This window comes from Passer domesticus, chromosome 4, assembly GCF_036417665.1.
Source record: "Passer domesticus isolate bPasDom1 chromosome 4, bPasDom1.hap1, whole genome shotgun sequence".
Lineage (NCBI taxonomy): Eukaryota > Metazoa > Chordata > Aves > Passeriformes > Passeridae > Passer > Passer domesticus.
In genome coordinates, this window is record NC_087477.1 from 54,538,819 (window position 1) to 54,556,076 (window position 17,258).

At 35.8% G+C, this 17,258-nt stretch overlaps 1 protein-coding gene across 26 annotated transcripts in view; it reads right to left on the reverse strand.

Moving 5' to 3' along the window:
* Nucleotides 1-17,258, reverse strand: part of PCM1 (pericentriolar material 1) — a 41,526-nt gene that overhangs the window by 21,773 nt on the left and 2,495 nt on the right. For 12 of the 26 annotated variants that reach the window (XM_064417982.1, XM_064417981.1, XM_064417993.1 and 9 more), the window contains exons 2-18: nucleotides 15,687-15,805; nucleotides 14,872-15,117; nucleotides 13,469-13,741; nucleotides 12,782-12,952; nucleotides 12,490-12,606; nucleotides 11,069-11,257; nucleotides 8,994-9,171; nucleotides 7,919-8,028; nucleotides 7,259-7,475; nucleotides 5,808-6,006; nucleotides 5,344-5,520; nucleotides 4,447-4,604; nucleotides 4,027-4,241; nucleotides 2,320-2,471; nucleotides 2,109-2,238; nucleotides 1,270-1,404; nucleotides 636-829 (exon numbers count right to left, since the gene is read on the reverse strand). In XM_064417982.1, the coding sequence (XP_064274052.1) occupies nucleotides 636-829; nucleotides 1,270-1,404; nucleotides 2,109-2,238; nucleotides 2,320-2,471; nucleotides 4,027-4,241; nucleotides 4,447-4,604; nucleotides 5,344-5,520; nucleotides 5,808-6,006; nucleotides 7,259-7,475; nucleotides 7,919-8,028; nucleotides 8,994-9,171; nucleotides 11,069-11,257; nucleotides 12,490-12,606; nucleotides 12,782-12,952; nucleotides 13,469-13,741; nucleotides 14,872-15,117; nucleotides 15,687-15,782 (2,957 nt within the window). In that variant the 5' untranslated portion in view covers nucleotides 15,783-15,805. The remainder of the gene's footprint in view (nucleotides 1-635; nucleotides 830-1,269; nucleotides 1,405-2,108; nucleotides 2,239-2,319; nucleotides 2,472-4,026; nucleotides 4,242-4,446; nucleotides 4,605-5,343; nucleotides 5,521-5,807; nucleotides 6,007-7,258; nucleotides 7,476-7,918; nucleotides 8,029-8,993; nucleotides 9,172-11,068; nucleotides 11,258-12,489; nucleotides 12,607-12,781; nucleotides 12,953-13,468; nucleotides 13,742-14,871; nucleotides 15,118-15,686; nucleotides 15,806-17,258) is intronic. The other 14 variants (XM_064417994.1, XM_064417988.1, XM_064417987.1 and 11 more) reach the window with 8 other exon arrangements.

A 17,258-nucleotide genomic window follows, 5' to 3' on the forward strand; every position in this document is an offset into this window, starting at 1 on the left:
TTCCTGTCCTGAGGAGCTGAGAGCCTCAGGAAAGAAATGTAAACAATAACTGTCTGCTGCTGTGGAATGCCACAGGTGCATCTTCCATTGGTCCATGTGGATTGTTTTCAATTAGTGACCAATCACAGCCACCTGTGCCAAGGCTGTGAGCAGTCACAGGATTTTGTTATTGATTCCTATCCTATTCTTGTCTTGGTAGCCTTCTGATCTTCTTCTCTCTCTGTTCTTTCAGTATAGTTTTAATGTAGTATTTTAATATAATATATAACATAATAAATCAGCCTTCTGATGAAAATGGAGTCAAGCCTCATGTCCTCACACAAGGGGTCTTTGCCGAGACAAGACTTTACTATGCTATAAAGTGGGCAAACATGAAAAAAAAAAAACTACTTTGATTCTTAGGTGATTCTTTTCCCCACTGGTAGAACAGAAGAGACTAAATATGCTGGGAAAACCCATAAAACTGGCAAGTTGATAAATAACAGTCACTTCACAAGCCAAGAAATTAAATTTCCTACTCTGTTAAATCATCACATTCAATGGTCAGATGAACACAGGGAAGTGCCCTCAACACTGACATCCTACTAAACAATGGAAACACCCATTGATGAATACAGAATAACTTGTGCTCTTACTTTTCAGTCCTGCTCTGCTGTGGAGTACACTGAGCTTCTGACCCTTCACTTCTAACAGATGCAGCAACAGCAGATATTGTTTCTGCAAGCTCTCTCCTTCTCTGATCTTCAGCCATTAAAGCTTCAAGCTGCTTTCTTCTCTGTCGCAATTCTTCTCTTAAAATCTCATGTCTTCTCATCTCAGACCATAACTGCTTGCAGTAAAATGGAAGAATTAGAATACAATGCTAGCATAAATTCCGGAAAGAATAAGTAATATCTAGATCAATATCAAAGACAATTTCAGGGGAAAAGGTGAAGAAAGACAAAAAGATAAACCAGGTTTCAACACATACTTTCATCATTTTCTTGAAGGACGAGCTGCCTACAGTATACAATATCCAACGCTCATGGTAAAAATTCAAAATTAAACTTTTACATTAACATTCTGTACAATTGCTACATTTGGAGGAGAATGTCTTGCCAGTTCAAGTCAGTATTTCCTTCTTTCCAGAAAAAAAATAAAGACGCTATACATGGTTTGTTGAAATAGCTACTACTCAGCTCCCCAGGACAGCTAGTTAAAATGTGTCCAAGCAACCTGTAACTTCTTTCTAAACCCTTTTAAAGTCACTGCATATCAAGTATGAAATACCTCATTGCCTACTGGTACAGATTCATCACAATCAAATAAAGGCTTGCCAGCTGTGTTACACTCATTCATGGCTGGAGTTGATGTTGCTTGTGAAGTCTGTCTATTTGCTGGGCAGTTACCCAGGCCAGTGGACAACTGAAAGAGAAAGCAAAATGGCAAAATACAATACAATGATTTCTAAAACTTACCTACAGTTAAAATCCAACAGATTTAAGGCTTTATGAGGCTAGAAAGTCAGTATCCTGGGAAAAGGATTTTTGAATAAAGGCTAAATATTTATTTCAAAACTCACCTAGGAATCAACAAAACTTAATTTATGTATTATTATATAATGTTCCAGATAGACAGTATTGATAATTTACTGCTCACTTCACAGTCACAGAAAGAAGTCAATCTTCAAAGACCATGTAAAACAGCAAAGCCCTGTAGAGTTAAGTTAAAATGCAACAAAGTGTTGATCATGCTTACAAGTTATAGCATCATTCCAAAATACCAGGAAATGACTACTAAGGGAAGTTAAAGAAGCAGTGACTGACCGGTACAAACAGAAAAATTTCAGGCTAAGAATAAGACAGAAGGTTCTGTATCTTTGAAGATTCTATCACGGCTTTTGAAGACAAACTACAGCGAAATCAAGACGTACCAACTACTGAACAAGGACCACTGAAAAGTGAATGACATGAGCAGAACTCTCGGTTTAAAAATCCACCTTCTTACAGCACACAAGTATTACCAATTTTAAGTTCTTTCCAATTTTCATAGGAAAAAAATGGTAAGGAAGATATTTTATGTTTCTTTGCTTAACACCTTAAGACCGTAAAGAAATACATTCTACCTACTTGAAAGTCAGGACAAGCTTTCTGTAACACTTGAATTTTTTCTTGGATTTCAAACAGTTTTCTTCTTTCTTCTTGTAACTGCTTAAGCTCCCGTTGCTGCTGCTGAAGTTTAGCTTCATAGAACTTCTCTCTGTGTAAATAAGTTAACCACGTGTTACTTGGCAAGACGTTGCCTAAAGCATAGCTCTACCATCCTCTGACAAAGGCTTACCTTGCTTTTTCATTCAGTCGCACATCTTTTTTTAACTTGTTGGAACTTGCTCGGACATTGTTTGGTTGTTGCTTTGTCTCTTCCACCTCACCCAACAAGTCACCAATATTAGATGCATTTGCAATTGCTCCTTGAGGTTCTGGATCATCATCCTAAAAGGATGTCAGAAAGGCAATTAGACTATTTTCATGTTGATACTACAAAAAAAGTAACATATCTAGTTTGTCTGGTCTAATTTTTTCAAAACGAATCAGTCTGAATAGCTTTATCTTTAGTACAAACCAAGAACTGAGAAGTCATTATCACCATGGCATCATGACTTTAAGATAAATTGCATTAATGAGAGAATTTATTTAGCTCAACTTCAACTACTGAAACTTCCATTCTAAATGCAAATAATTTGTCTCATTCTGGAAGCATAAACCACTTGCCTGTGACTCAGTGGACACAAACATACAAACACAAAGAAAAAAGAAAGAGGAACAGAAGGAGACTGAGGTGAACAAGACTGCTTATTCACTGCAGTCAGTGAAGTTAAATATTATTTTTAACAACTTAATAACAAAACTACTCTTGAAAACAAAATCTAAAGTATTATGAAGAAAGTCCTACTGGTTTTCTATTCTGTTTTTATTTTTTTCATAATTTCTGTATTTTCAGTTCTGAAATTGAACATATGAAAGCCTTAGCCACTCCTGCTTTTGTTTTCCAATGTAATGATTCTTCATAAAGACTGCTGAACAGGAGATCACTGGTGACCAAGAATGACACAGCTCACAGACCTACTGTATCTTTGCTGATATTACATACACATGACAAGCCTTGGAAATATGATTGAAGATATGCCATTAATTAGGCTATTTATCAAGGAAGCCGCTGAACCATCTCTAACTCCGATTTATACCACTGCACAGTTAGCATCTCTATAGTGATGATAAAAAACAACACTGATCTAGATGCTGACAAATTATACAGGAGTATTATCTTGAAATAACAATATTGTGTTTATACTGTTGCTATTGTAAAACATAGGTTCCAACTGAGCTTGATTTTAAAGTTCTCACATAAAGCCTTTTCACTTCTGATACACCTATGTGTATTCAGTATGCAGACATTATAGCAGATGGCGAGCATTCTGAAGGGACATTGGATCCATGACATTGTGCTGCTAACGTCACTAAACTGGCATGAGATATTCTATATTAAAAACATTTCCAACTTATAGCTGGCCCTCAAAACTCTCAAAATAAATAAAACCACTGCCTCCAAACCAAAATACTGCAAGTAAGATATAATGCAACATCCAAAGATTTTAATGAAAAATGTTCCTCATTGACTGAACAACGTCATAAAACCTAGGGTTCAAAAACCTAAAGGTGCTGAATGCTCAGTATAATCTTAAAAATGTCTACCATTTTAAAAAATAATACTGATCTACTTCTTGGTTTGTATTTTGTAATCCAGTGCTAAGGTTAAATATAAAGACCACTGTTCTCTTAGGCTAGCATCCTCCAAGAAAACCCCTGAATTGAACCTTAGAAGTAGCACCTTTAAAATCAGAAAAATCAAACAGCATCTCTTTTCCCCTAGACTACAAAATAAGCATTTTAAATATTGCATTAAGCAGTTTTCCCCTACCAAAAAGTACAAATAACATGAAACAACGAATGCTCAATTTTTGTGCACAAGTTTTTATTTATAACATACCTGCACCATAGCAGCAAGGTTTTGTAACTGTCTAAGCTTCTGTTTTGCAGCTATAAGCCTATTGATCTTCTGCTCAAACTCAGCATCTCCAGCCACATCACCCAGGCTACTTCTGTGACTAGACATAGAATCGTCACTAACTCGATCTTCTTCCACTTCATCATCTTCACCTTGGGGTAGATCAAGGTGTTTGTCATTCTCCCTGTTATGACAGTCTGGAAACAGGGAGAGGAGGAAACAAAACAATACCAAAGACACGTTACTGAACTTCTGAAGTCCACTGTAATTACTGGACATGAGAAAAATTTAGCTTAATGATAAGGCTCATATTCTCATCAAACAAGGATCTCCCAAACTCTGTGCAGCTATCAGAGTTATTTGCACTAATAAGTAAAATTACTGGAAGATTTTAGAACATACCTAATGCAGAAGACATTTTTAGAGTCCTAATATTAGCAGCAGATCGGTTGTTTATTTCACAGTCTGTATTAAGATGTCTTCCATCTCTGTTATTAGTTCCACACTGTACGTTTGAGTTGCTATTTATTTCACTCCAACTACTGATTCCTTGAGGGTTTCTAGGGTGAAATAAATTACTCATGTTAACTTTTTAAACACTGGTATGGATACTTATGGATATTTTACTTTGGTCTTTTTCTACCTGGCTTTTTTACAAATAGATGTTCTGACCTGTCCCCCTAAAAAAACCCAACAAAACTCCCAAACAAACAAACAAACAAACCCCAATCCCATATAAAATCCATCCAGACATTGGGAGTTTTCCATATTGATCTCTCCAACAGATTATTTAAAAAAAAAACAACAAACAGCTTTAAATTATCCCCTGATAGATCTGCAACAATACATTAAGTCTTACAGGTATATGTCTACATTATAAAACCTTTATATGATGCATAGCTAAGTGACTGTTCATTTCTACCAGGCAAAGGTCCTCAATGCATACAGGTGCCAGACTATAACTGTAAACTGAAGGCTTTTTTACTCCAATTCTCTAGTCTAAGACTGTAATCTTCCAGTGAGATTCCATACACATAATTCAGTACTTAAACCCAAAGGAATTACAGATTTCTGAAGGCTTATAGTGATTTTCATGATAATCAAAATGAATAAGACACCAAGGATTAGATAATTATTAAACATCTATGTAACAGTTACCTCAAGTTAAAACATCTGTAATTTTTTTAATGTAATAAGCACAGATTTAAGTTACTTCTGGTTGACTCAAAGAAAGCATTGCAGGTTTCCTGAAGCAACAACTTAGTTACAAAGACTTTGGATAACAAAATATACAACAACCTAATATTTGTAACAGGCTGTGGATCCTCATGTTCAGAATCACTTTCTGATTCTTCTGTTTCTTCCTCCTCCTTAGTGTTTTCATTCACAGCATCTGTCATCATATCAGATGTCTGCTCATAGTAGTGAACTAACTCACGTAACTCATTCAGTCTCTTACGAACCTCATTTAGCTTCCTGAGGAGGAAAAAAAGAGTATTTAACCTATTTTGCTGTATTATGCTAATCAGTGTAGAGTTAAAAAGAATACATATACTCTAAAGTTCTTAGAGTTTACTGACAGTTTCCAAGCTATAAGAACTTTACACTTGAAGCTCTGAATTCAGTTAACTGTATTAGACTATTTACTAAGTAATCTGTAATACTAAATTAGGTAGATCAAAAAATGGAAATAGTTACTTAACTAAAAAAATAACACTCCAAATTACTAAAGCAAACACTGAAAAAAATTAAAGAACTTTTACTGAAGCTTTTCTGTTGGATTTAGATTTTCATCCTCTTCACTCTCATTTTGAGAAACCAGGGAATCAGGAGGATAGGGAGCAGATGCCAGACTGTTTGGTTCACCATTGACAACAGTTACTATGCCTACAGGACCAGAAGCAGCTGAAGTTGTACTTCTTTGATCAACACTCCTTTGAGGAGAACCTGAAGCAGGAAAAACTACAGAAAAGAAATACAGCTTATGTGAACAATTCATAATAAGGAATCTGCTTAACTGAATTATATTAGAATAACGACAGAAAACATTACCAATAGACAAAACAGCAGTTAATTTCTTTCCTTAGAAAAAAAAATTTTGTTCTTAACTTTCATTGCATGCAATGTCAATAGGCAGTGAGCAATAAGGGGGCTTTTGCCAACAAGATTTCAGTTATTCCCTTTTAGCTTTATCAAATGTCAGAAGCAGAAGCTTTCATGCTGTGAATCTGCCATAGAGTTTTTTCAAGGGTTTACTTAAGGCTACATTGCTTTTTTATAAAAATTTAACATTTTAGAATTTTGATCAAAAGAAAAGTCCTAACAAATTTTTCACCTCTGCTAAGTTCTTCTCTCCATTTGCTGTACAACAAACTGGATGTTTGCTTCTTCCAGTTACATGAAATCATATCCAAATATGTTCATATTATATGCATTAAAGACATACAGAAAAACTGGGGTACTGTAACATAACTATTAAATCAGCATGTCTTTCTCCAAGTGCGTACTTCAAGGCCTCATTTCTCAATGCTAACCAGAATATGCTGTGATCACCCCTCAGATGTTTCCAGCCACAGGACAAATGTCACCAGTATCAATGCATTGTTAGAAAGAGAGCGAGAGCAGCAAGTGGACAGGTGTGCATCAATGAGCAGAGCACAAAGCCATTAAAAGAAAAGGCCAAAGCTCTAGTCCAGTCAGACAGGTAAAGCCCTCTAGAATGGCCTGTGATTGAAGTCCCTGCCACGAATGTGTATGAAAGCCCTTTGACAGAGAGGGAGCAAAGCCATATTGCCATAAGGCTACTAACACATGAAGTGTGGAGTACACAAATGCAGACATACTGTGATAAAATCACACAAAGCTCAAGTTCTTATGGCTCTTTTTTTTCACAAGCCGGATGTGTCACAGACAAGCCTTGAAGAAAAAACTCATAACATCCTCACATTAGTCAACTTCAGTGTTATAAACAAAAGTGCTAATAACACTCATCATCATTAAGTGCTAACACACTCATCATCATTACTTGTAAAGTTTTTCGTTAAGGCAGAAACTTACACAGCATTAAGAACCATTTACAATAATATTGCCCCAGAAGTTTTTATCACCAGCATTTCATTGACCAATTGCAAACTGAAAGACTATATTACAAAACATGCACATTAAAAACATGGCATTCATGAAAAAAAATAGAGTTCTGCCCATACTGACTTACAGGAAGAGTTATTTAGATGCTGGTCACGAAGTGTATGAAGTTCTCCTAATAGTTTGTCCATCTTTTGCTTTTTACCCTGCAACATTCGCATCTTGTTAAAAAGCTGTGCCTTCTCATCTGACTGGTGTTCAGACATTGAAGAGTTTCTGCTTTGTGAAACCTCTCTGGTAAGTGAAAGGCTTTCTGCTTGCCTTCTATTGTCAGGCACAGATTGTGTCTAAAAAGAGTAATTCCATTTTATTTAAAGTACTACAAAAAAAGGTAAATAAATTGTAATAAATGTTAGAAACAAAAAGCTTTCTTTTGGACCTTCTAAACACAACACCATAATCAACACCAAAACAAAAAATATTATAAAGGGAAATATACTGATAACACTCTAATGACATCCCAATAATATACTGAGTTAACAATTAAATTGCAATAAAGAAACTACTTCTTTAGACTTTCATGGAAACCCATGAGACACAAAGCATAGATCTGCCAGCTAATAACCCTTAAGAACTTTCAAGTTTACTGAGTTTTCAAGTTTGGGAGAAACTCTGGTAACTTCACTAGCAAATGCAACACAAATGAGCAAGACAAATACTGAACTGCATTGTTAAATAGAAAATAAAACTGATAATGGCAAAATCTATACAGTACAATCTCAGGACTAACCTGAGAATCATGAAGTTGGTTGTGAAAGCGTTGAATTAAGTCATTCAATTCTTCATTCAGTTCTGATGTAAGACTCACTCCTGAAACACTACCTGTAGTTTCTGTTACAACTGGGCATTCAGAAAAAGGGGAAAATATAAATATTTTTCCACAGCAATGAAATAAAGGCTATTTAAATAAAAATGTGTGGTTTAGCAACATCAATATACTGACCATCTAAAAATACAGCACGTATTTTTAATTTTGTGTCCTTTCCACCAGCGTTACTCTTGAAAGATGACTTATGCTACAAAAATACTAACAAGACAACTCAGAGCTGCTTTGTAAAGGACCATACAAAAGGACTTTAGGCTTGCTCTGTGTTTTGTTAAAAATACCAGAGGAAAACTAAAACAACCAATTTGTCTAAGGCTGATAGAAACTTATTAGAAATAAAAATGCAATTATTTAACTAGCTGAACTAACAACAGTGCAGGTAATTTCACTTTCTCAAAATAATAAATTAATAGGACACCAAGCGTGGTGTAAGTTGCAATAGTTCCATCTGCAAATGGAGTCTTGGAAGTTTGTTCTTCAAGAAGCTTTGTGAGACAAATTTAAAAGAAAATTTTTTGCCTTTGTTTCAAAGTCCATATTCAAACAATACTAAATATGCAAGTGGCAGTTGAAAGATCCAAATTATTATTTCCCCCCAAATACAAACCAACAGCTCATAAGAAAGTCAAACACAAATATTTCTTTTCCCCAGAGATTATTACTTCATTACACACATAGTAAAGTCTTACTGTTTTCAAATTTTGAAAACATTTATTTTGCTGTAAGTTGAATTTGAATCTTAACATTGAGTAGACCAATTCTTAGGAAAAAAACTCATGCTTTTAGGATTTTACAGGTAAACCACAGTAATCAGCTCTGGGGTTTTAGAAGTCATTTTATCGTGTTACATTGTCAACTCTTGAGGAAACAGAAGCTTTGCAATAAAAAAAAGACTTTTTCATGTGTATTTCACAATTCCAGCTTTAACCATTCAGTCAGCATGCTAATATGATATAAGAGACAACATCATTCCACATACCAGAATCGTCCAAGACAGCAATGGCTTGCTCTGCTTTATGCTGCAAAGCAAGAAGAGCTGCCTGTCTTCCTTGAAGAGCCTTTAATTCCTCTTGCTGTTGTAGCATCCTTTTCAATAAATCATGCTGTTTTTTCAGGTTCTCCAACTCTTCTTTAGCTTCCTGTTGAGGATCTCTGGCCTGCAAGAGATGGAGCACGATTACCATAACTACAACCGTTTATCTGTTGAGAAGTAGTAGAATACGTCTCAAAGCAAGAACAACTTGCATATAAATTAACAGCCTGGTTAATGGAAAAAAGTAAAAATGAAACAACTCCACCTTTCTGACAGTTTTGTTTAAAAAAAAACTTCAGACATGCAACAGGAAGAAACCTGTACCACCAAGACATGCTTATAGCTCCTGAGGGTTTAAGTTTTCTTTTTCTTTACAAAGCCAGTCAGCTGCCCTAATGTGACCCAAAGACTAACCAAAGCCTCCCTCTGTCTTTTAAATCATAACAGAGGGTATTAACCTCTAAGACTGCTAAAGGTAAGCAAGGTAAGGCATTGCATCACAGAGCTATATAAAACACAAGATGTCAATTGATTTACTAGCCTAAAATCTCTAAAATTTTCAGAATAATGTTTCGGGCAGTATCTCATTTCTAACCTATAAGGTGTTAAGTTCAGTGTGCTATATTTATGGGTAAATAACTTTCATAACACAAACATACACAGAACCCTAACTACATTGTTTTCAAACAGTATTCTGAAATATTTCTGAAAGAATGAAAGCATGCTGAGCAGTTAAAATATATTAAAATTCAGTTATTTTCCTCATCCAATGCTAATTAGGAGCTGGAGATTTGCATCAAAATTTTTACTCAAATTAAGTATTTTAATGAGACATCCACAGTTAATATCCTGATCTTGTCTGAAGTTGCGCTATTGCACTTTGCACATGAAAAAAATGGAAAATAATAAGCATTTACATAGAACACTACTAACTTGAAAGCATAATTTTCTATCCATATAATATTAAGTTTCTAAAGTAGAAAATTCAGTCCAAATACTCTGCATCAAATGTCAGAATAGAAGCAGGCATCTTACTAACTAGTTCTGGGTACTAAGGAATGCTCAGCTTTGCAGCAGAAAAAGCTGAAAGCATCCAGAATTCTAAACTTCTCAAAGTGTCACTAAAAGATGCACCACAACTAACACTGATGATTGCTGTTTAACTCTCAGCTTTCATATGAACAGCAGAGTAGAGTCAAAATAGATCACACAGAAATCAGCACAGAAAGGAACAAGGGGAAGAAAGGGAACAAGGGTATATATCTCAGACTCACTCACCTATTAAATAATCCAGGCTTTATCTATTGTACCAGATTTGCCTGAGTTCATGAAAATTGCATTAACAAATTTTTCAAACTTAGTTCTACATTTAGACTAATAAACTTGACAAAATATTTAAGTCTTTTATTTTTGGGGAAAAAATGACTGAATTAAAGACTTTTTTAAAATTAAATCACAGGAAGGACAACGATACAGACAAGCCCACAATGGGTAAAAAAACACTTTAGACACTGTGCCCCTTGAAAGTTTTCCTCCTTCCAACCAAATATTTGTATCAACAGCTACAGAAAAACACTTGTGGAACAAGTTAAGGCTACTAATTTCTAATTACTTTTCTGTATTTGGTATTAGTTTAAATGTGCACTAGCAGACTATTAGTGTAACCATGACAAGTCACATTTACAGTATGTTTTCCCAATAAGGGAACAATAAAAATTAGAAGGATCATCTACAGAAAACCATAAAACCTGCTGTACAGAGTTACATCAATGCTAACTTTCAATGCTTACAATTCAGAAGACAAAGTTGTGAAACATTTCTATTCAAAGAAAAAAATATTCTAGGCAAAGACAACTAATTTGTGAAAAGACAGCTGGATACAGATAAGTGATCCAGTGGGAACATTCTCATTAAGTAACAAGTACATTTGAAGCAATTAATAAGGGAGATGGGGGGGGGGGATGGGGAAGACTAGCCTGTATAAACCCTATTTGAGGCTAAAGTAACATTTTGAAGTGTACCTTTGAAAGCAATCCATGATCCTGGCTATTAATCCCACAAGGCCAGATTTCCCTGTCATTCAGAGCAGCTCTCTCACTTTTCCCTTTAGGGCTTGGTGTAACATCAATGTCTGTAACCTGTTCTCGAGCAGCTGAATTCCCTAGATTGTCCTCAATGCGGGGCCGACAACTCAAACTAAAAGATACCTCCTATATTGAATAGTTTAGTATGTTAGATTTTGAAAATGTGCTCCAACTTAGCATGCATTTTTAAGTTACAAATCCACCCACTTTATCTTGTCAAATAATGAAAACTAGTATCTAGTAACATCTACTAAGGAGTGAAGACAATTTTAGTCATTCTTAGAATTTGCACAATAAAGCTCCACATAGCAATCAACATTATACAACCGGAAGTATGCACTCTGCATGTAAAATATTCAAGCTGCATGTAAAGAGAGCTTAGATAGAAAATTAAGAGCCAAACAAAAAACTTAAGCATAAATTTTGCAAATATTGAGACAATTGCAAGTTTACATGGACACTTCTTAAAAAACATACCTGCCTCTTTCTGCATTTTCCAAATTTAATTTTTTTTAAGTTAAAAGTACATCTTCCATGTCTATCATTTTATTTCCTTACAGAGACAGAAAGGGTTCTTATAAAGCTAAAAATAATTACAAAAGCTTCTTAATGTTTTAACTGTTTTATTTCCAACCAGGTAAATTCTCCTTATCTATAGGACATTGAGTGTGCTAACTGGCTAGAAAGAATACCTGCTCTCTGGTACTTTTCGTCAGTCTAACAGAACAGAAGACACAAACCTTAAGTTATTAAAATGCTTTTGTATCTACAACAAGGTATGTTCACCACGTTTAAAAAAAAAAGCTTTTATAAACAGAAAGGAAGATTGGACTGTTTATCTCAGCACTAAATTTAGGACACATTTTCTGAAGAGGTGCCCCTTTCTTTCCAAGAAATGAGAGAAACTGTTGTGCCAGGTCAATACTTCTGTCTTATCACTAGAAAGATGCTTGGAGAATGGCCCACTAATGATACGTTTCTAACCCTCCCCTCACCCAACACCCAAAAATTTTTCCCACTAACAGGAACAAACTTAGAGATGAAAAATTGTATATAAAGGTATTTCTTCCTACATCAAGGGAATGAATTCTCTGCCAAAGTATACATTTAATTCTTCATTGTACTTTGAAGAAAGAATAAAGATTTAAAAGATTCTTCAGACTGTTGTGACAGAATCATTACTTTTTTTCTCATATTAAAAAAAATAAATCCACAAATGCATGGACACCTCCTGAATGGAGTGCTTAGGGATTTACTATTTTTAAATTGAACTGCAGATTATGACACTATCATAAGACCCATGAAAAAAGACAAAAAAAAGCCCTCATTTCTACCTTAATTGCTAGAAGTCAGCTTACCGTGGTATCTGAAGCCTCAGACTGCACATCAATGTTTAGCGATGTGCTCTCCCCTACAGAACCAGATCCCACAGCTGAATCTATAGTCCGAACATCATCCTCCTCATTTTCTCTAGCCTGAAATATTTCATTGGCACAAATCAAAAGCTATATAAGGAGGCAGCAAAAATTAATTATGGAAGGCACTACACACCAAAATCAACACCCTCAGTAGCACCATCAAAACATAAACTGTCAACTCCTAAAAAAAGCTTACAGTGCAGAAACAAACATATTGTGTTCTCAAACTTACAAGCATCTTTTGCAAAAATTTCAGATAGGATTTCTCCTGCTCTTTAAGGTCATCTATAAGGTGTGATAAACGCTCAACATTGGCCGATCTTTCATTTTTCTCTACAAGATCATCCCGCATGGAGCTGGCCTTAGCAATATAGTCGCGAATCTGAACTAGTCTGCTCACAATCTGCAAAGACACTGAAGTTACTGAATGCATTCAGCTACAACTGCAATGTATTCAATGCACAAGACACAGTGATAGCAACAGCAAAGGAGTAATGAAAGGGGGACAGGTTAGTACTTTCACTCCTCCAAGCACTCTTCCACAAGTGGTTAAAAGTCAACAGCCTTTATAAGGATAAATTTATGCATGCGGGAAGTTGCAAGGCTGAAACTCAGAGCTTCTGGTCAACACAGGCTAAAACACAACTGAGCTCATCAACATAGGAAAACAGCCAACTGTGAGAGCACTTTCTGGAGGCACATAAAAGGGAATCAACCTCTAAAATGAAAATTATTACTTCTGTTACCAACAAGCAGATTTCTAAAGAAGAGTAGATAATGAAGTTTGGTTTCACATTTTCTTCAAGTTTCAGAAGAGTAGGAAGTTAAATATTTCCAATAAAGATTTTTACTTGGAAGAAATTTAGAAAGAAGCACTGAAGAGTCAATATTTTGTAGACTTCACAGGCTATATAAATACCTGGCTACTATCCATTGCTTGTTCTCCCCTTCCATCTTCTTGAGCAGACGCTTGACAATTTTGCAAGAAATCCTTGCTTAGAGCAGCTCCAAACAATTCTTTACGTTGCGCTGATACCTCACCTTCCTTTTTTTGGGAACCTGAGGTAGGATCTTTGCTTTTGTTAGTGTTAATCTGTAGTGACAGGAAGTTGAATGGCTTTTTGTTTTCATTAAGTTGACGTTTATTATTAGCAGCCGTTGCCCTGCCTTGAGAATCGCTTCCAATGCTTCTCTATATACAAACAAAAGAAAGAACAACTGCTTTATTTTTTCATCCAATGTGTTCTCAACACTGCTTCATTTCCCTGTTTGTATTACTACTTCTACAGTATTATTAGACTGATTTTAAAGTTACCTAATCAGTCGCCAACTCGCCAAAAGTTAGCTGAAGACAGTGCCAATAATTTTTGGCCATAAAGTTTTCAGAAAGCAAATGCATCCCCCCCAGAAAAATGAGAACCAAAAACTTTTTGTAGTTTCTCAGAGTTTAGTTCCACATTTTTCCTGTGACTTTCACCTTTACTGTAGCAAAAGGCATTCCACTTCTCCAGGTACATTTGAGAGAAGAACAGTAATAAAAGAGTAACATATTCCTGTGCAGAACATAATACCTCAGAACTTCAGCTTTTCTTTAAAACCTTGTGAACAGCAATATGTTGCCCTAACATACATTTGATGAGGAAGGTATGCGCAGCCTTTAAACTGTAAGTCATCATAACGAATCTCACTGGAAAGAAGTCATCATAACCAAAGAAGTTAGCAACAACCTTTGGTAAAGATGAACTAGGCTCTGTTGCGAAATTGTTAGCACAAATTTATGCCTTGTTCCAAAAGAATCAATCCCTATTTTTCCTTAGCTTTGGACAAGGGAAGGATGAATGTGCTGTATTTCCAAAAAAGTAGTTACGGCTCAAGAATTTGTGCCATAAAATTCTCTGCTCTACTGAAGAGCAGCTTTTAATGATACTCCTCTGCTTAATCCACAAGGGTAAGAATGTTCAGGATTACAAACTGGCAGTTTGAGAATAGACTTTCAAAATAAGGTAACAGCTATTTTCAGGTAGCATACAAGTATGATGAGTAAGAAATACTGCTCTCAGGACACAGGAATTTGTTAATGGCTGAGAGCAAGAAAGTGAAGACAGCTATCACACACAGAGGAAAGCCACAGTCCTGAACTTTCCCTTATTTTCTGAAGTTCAAAACCAGAATTTTGATTTGGTTGTCATGGGGTCTCTAAGTTCTGGTTTTTTTACCTTGATCACTTATGAAAGGATTCTTTACTCAACTGTCACTTTATTAAGCGATAACTGAATACATTTTGGAGTCACATTTCTAGTGGGAGCTAGTATTCACACAAACCTGATCCAGATCACTGAAGTTTATTCTTTGTTTAAGCCTTTCTAGTTCAGCCTGCTCTGGAACAGACATCTGAGTCATGTATCGAGCATGAGGAAAGCTATGAGAAGTTCTGGTCTTCCGTCGTTCCATTCCAGGTGAAGATTCTGGAGATATGTCATTAGTAAGTCTTGTTTCCCTTTCCCCACTAAGCTTTTTCTTGTTTTTCTCTGAAGACCTGTTTGCTTTCTTCTGTTGACCTCCCCAGTCCTTAAGGGGAAGAAGAGAGAAAAAAAAAATCATATTTGTTATCCACACAGACAAAAAGCAAATGTTTGCATTCTGTGAGAGAGTTTACTTCCATTTTAGAAGTAAAAATAGCAAGCCATATTGAAATAAGCTCTAAGTTTTCTAGAGGAAATGTCACTTTACAAAATAAAATTTTCTCCACTACATAATTAAAAAAAGCTTGTCAGGAAATTTAAAATCAATTTCATCCTAAATGTATTAAATTAACTTCAAATGAAGCTCAAGTTGTATTTTTCTTTGCTGGGGACTCTTTCACTTTCAGGAGTTCAGAACGTTTTAAATTATAGCTTTCACTTTCCCGTCACCTACAATGCTTTTGTGTCTAGCTACTTTATTTACCCAAAACACTTGCCATAAATACCTCTATAGAGCCCACAATCTCTGATTTATACCCCTTGCTTGCTTACATCTGCCTCAGGTTTTCCAGGTAAAGCTGCACTGGATGCAAAGGCCATGCATGACAAGGCTTAGAGGTTTGTATCACTACCTGCCACTAACAGAATCTAGCTTGAAGAAAAGAAGAATTTTACTGTGTTGTTCAGCCGGTCGTCAAGGCTCTCATTGCTCCAGCTGGGCAAATCCTGATCATTCATGCCTTCTTCAAAGGGACCACCTCCTGCTGCCATGACAAGCGATCAATAAAAGCTGTCTATAAGAAGGAGTTGAAAGAAATGTGTGTATTAAAATCAGTTTACATAGGAAATTTTAAAGATTCATGATATGAGAAGACAACTACATATTCATTATAAGATGAAAACATAAAGCTGTTCAGGAAACTAAACTCCCCCTTTACTAAGCTCTGTTACTAGAAAAGTATCAATGAGAAGAACACAAACTGGCATTAAAAAAATAAATAAACATAGGTGTGGGTTTAGAGCTTTTTAACCTCTGATCTATGAAAGAAAGTTGGGGGTTTTTTCGTTTGGGTTTGAGGGTTTCACTTGTCCTCACTTTAAAACAAATTATACAGTCTCAGAAAGACTGTTTTGTAATTCATAAAGCCTACACTCACAGGCCCAGGGTGATGTCTATTTGATACAACAAATTACTTTGGAGACCCAGAATGTCAAACTTCCACATTTTCATACTGAGACACTGAAAAAAGAGTACTGAATGACACACTTAAAAAATACAAGGAAAACAGACGTCAGTAAAAGGATTTTTAGTTTTATTACCACTCATTAAGCTATTTAAGCAGAGAATGACCTGCCACTTACATTACAGTTTCTACCAAAACCAAACAAAATAATGTGGGTTTCATTGAGCTTAGCTGCTCTCTATCAGTGTCACTTTGTGCAATATAAAGCAACTTTAAATGTTCAAAGTGTTCATTTTCACTTCTTGTTTTGACATCAGAACTAAAAAAAATTTGTTAAAGTGAAAGATCAGGAGAAGTATTCCTTTATGAGAGTAAAATTAACCTGTTCCAAAAGGTGAAGAACACATAACTGTATTTGCTAAGTGCTGCTGGCACAATTCCACTGCAGAAAGCAACAAAATTTACCTATGAAAAATTGTACCAGATACAGAAGAAAAGCAGTCTTGCAGAGATTTACTTTTTCCAGCTCATTTCCACCACTGTTAGGACGTAACCCTAAGCTTAACTGAAAAAATAAAAATCTAGAAGTTGATACAAACCACTTTCTCAACATTTTACTGCAACTATCTACTCCTAATTTTCACAGAGCGCGGTGAAGAAATCACCCAAAACTAAAGATTAGGAAGTATTAAAAAAGTTTGTTGGTTTTTTTAAATATCAGTCCAGAAAGGAAAACATTAATCTTGAACTAAGTTTAAAAGCTGTCTTAGTACACCTATCTTGCTTTGGCATAGGATTCCATCAAAATCACACAGTACAGCTCTCTCAAGAGGCACACTCACAGAGTCCTATGCAAACACAGCCAACTACCAAATCATAAAGGAAATGGGATCTACCAGCCATGGCCCTCCCACCATAACCACATCTCCACTCGGCAGTGTGCCAGCCGAGGTCACGGTGACGCAGTTCGGAGTCATTCTGCTTCTGCATCTCACAACCACGATCGCAACATCCACTAAGTGCCTGCTGCTTTGGGAACTCTGCCTTTCTGTCCCTGCTCAAG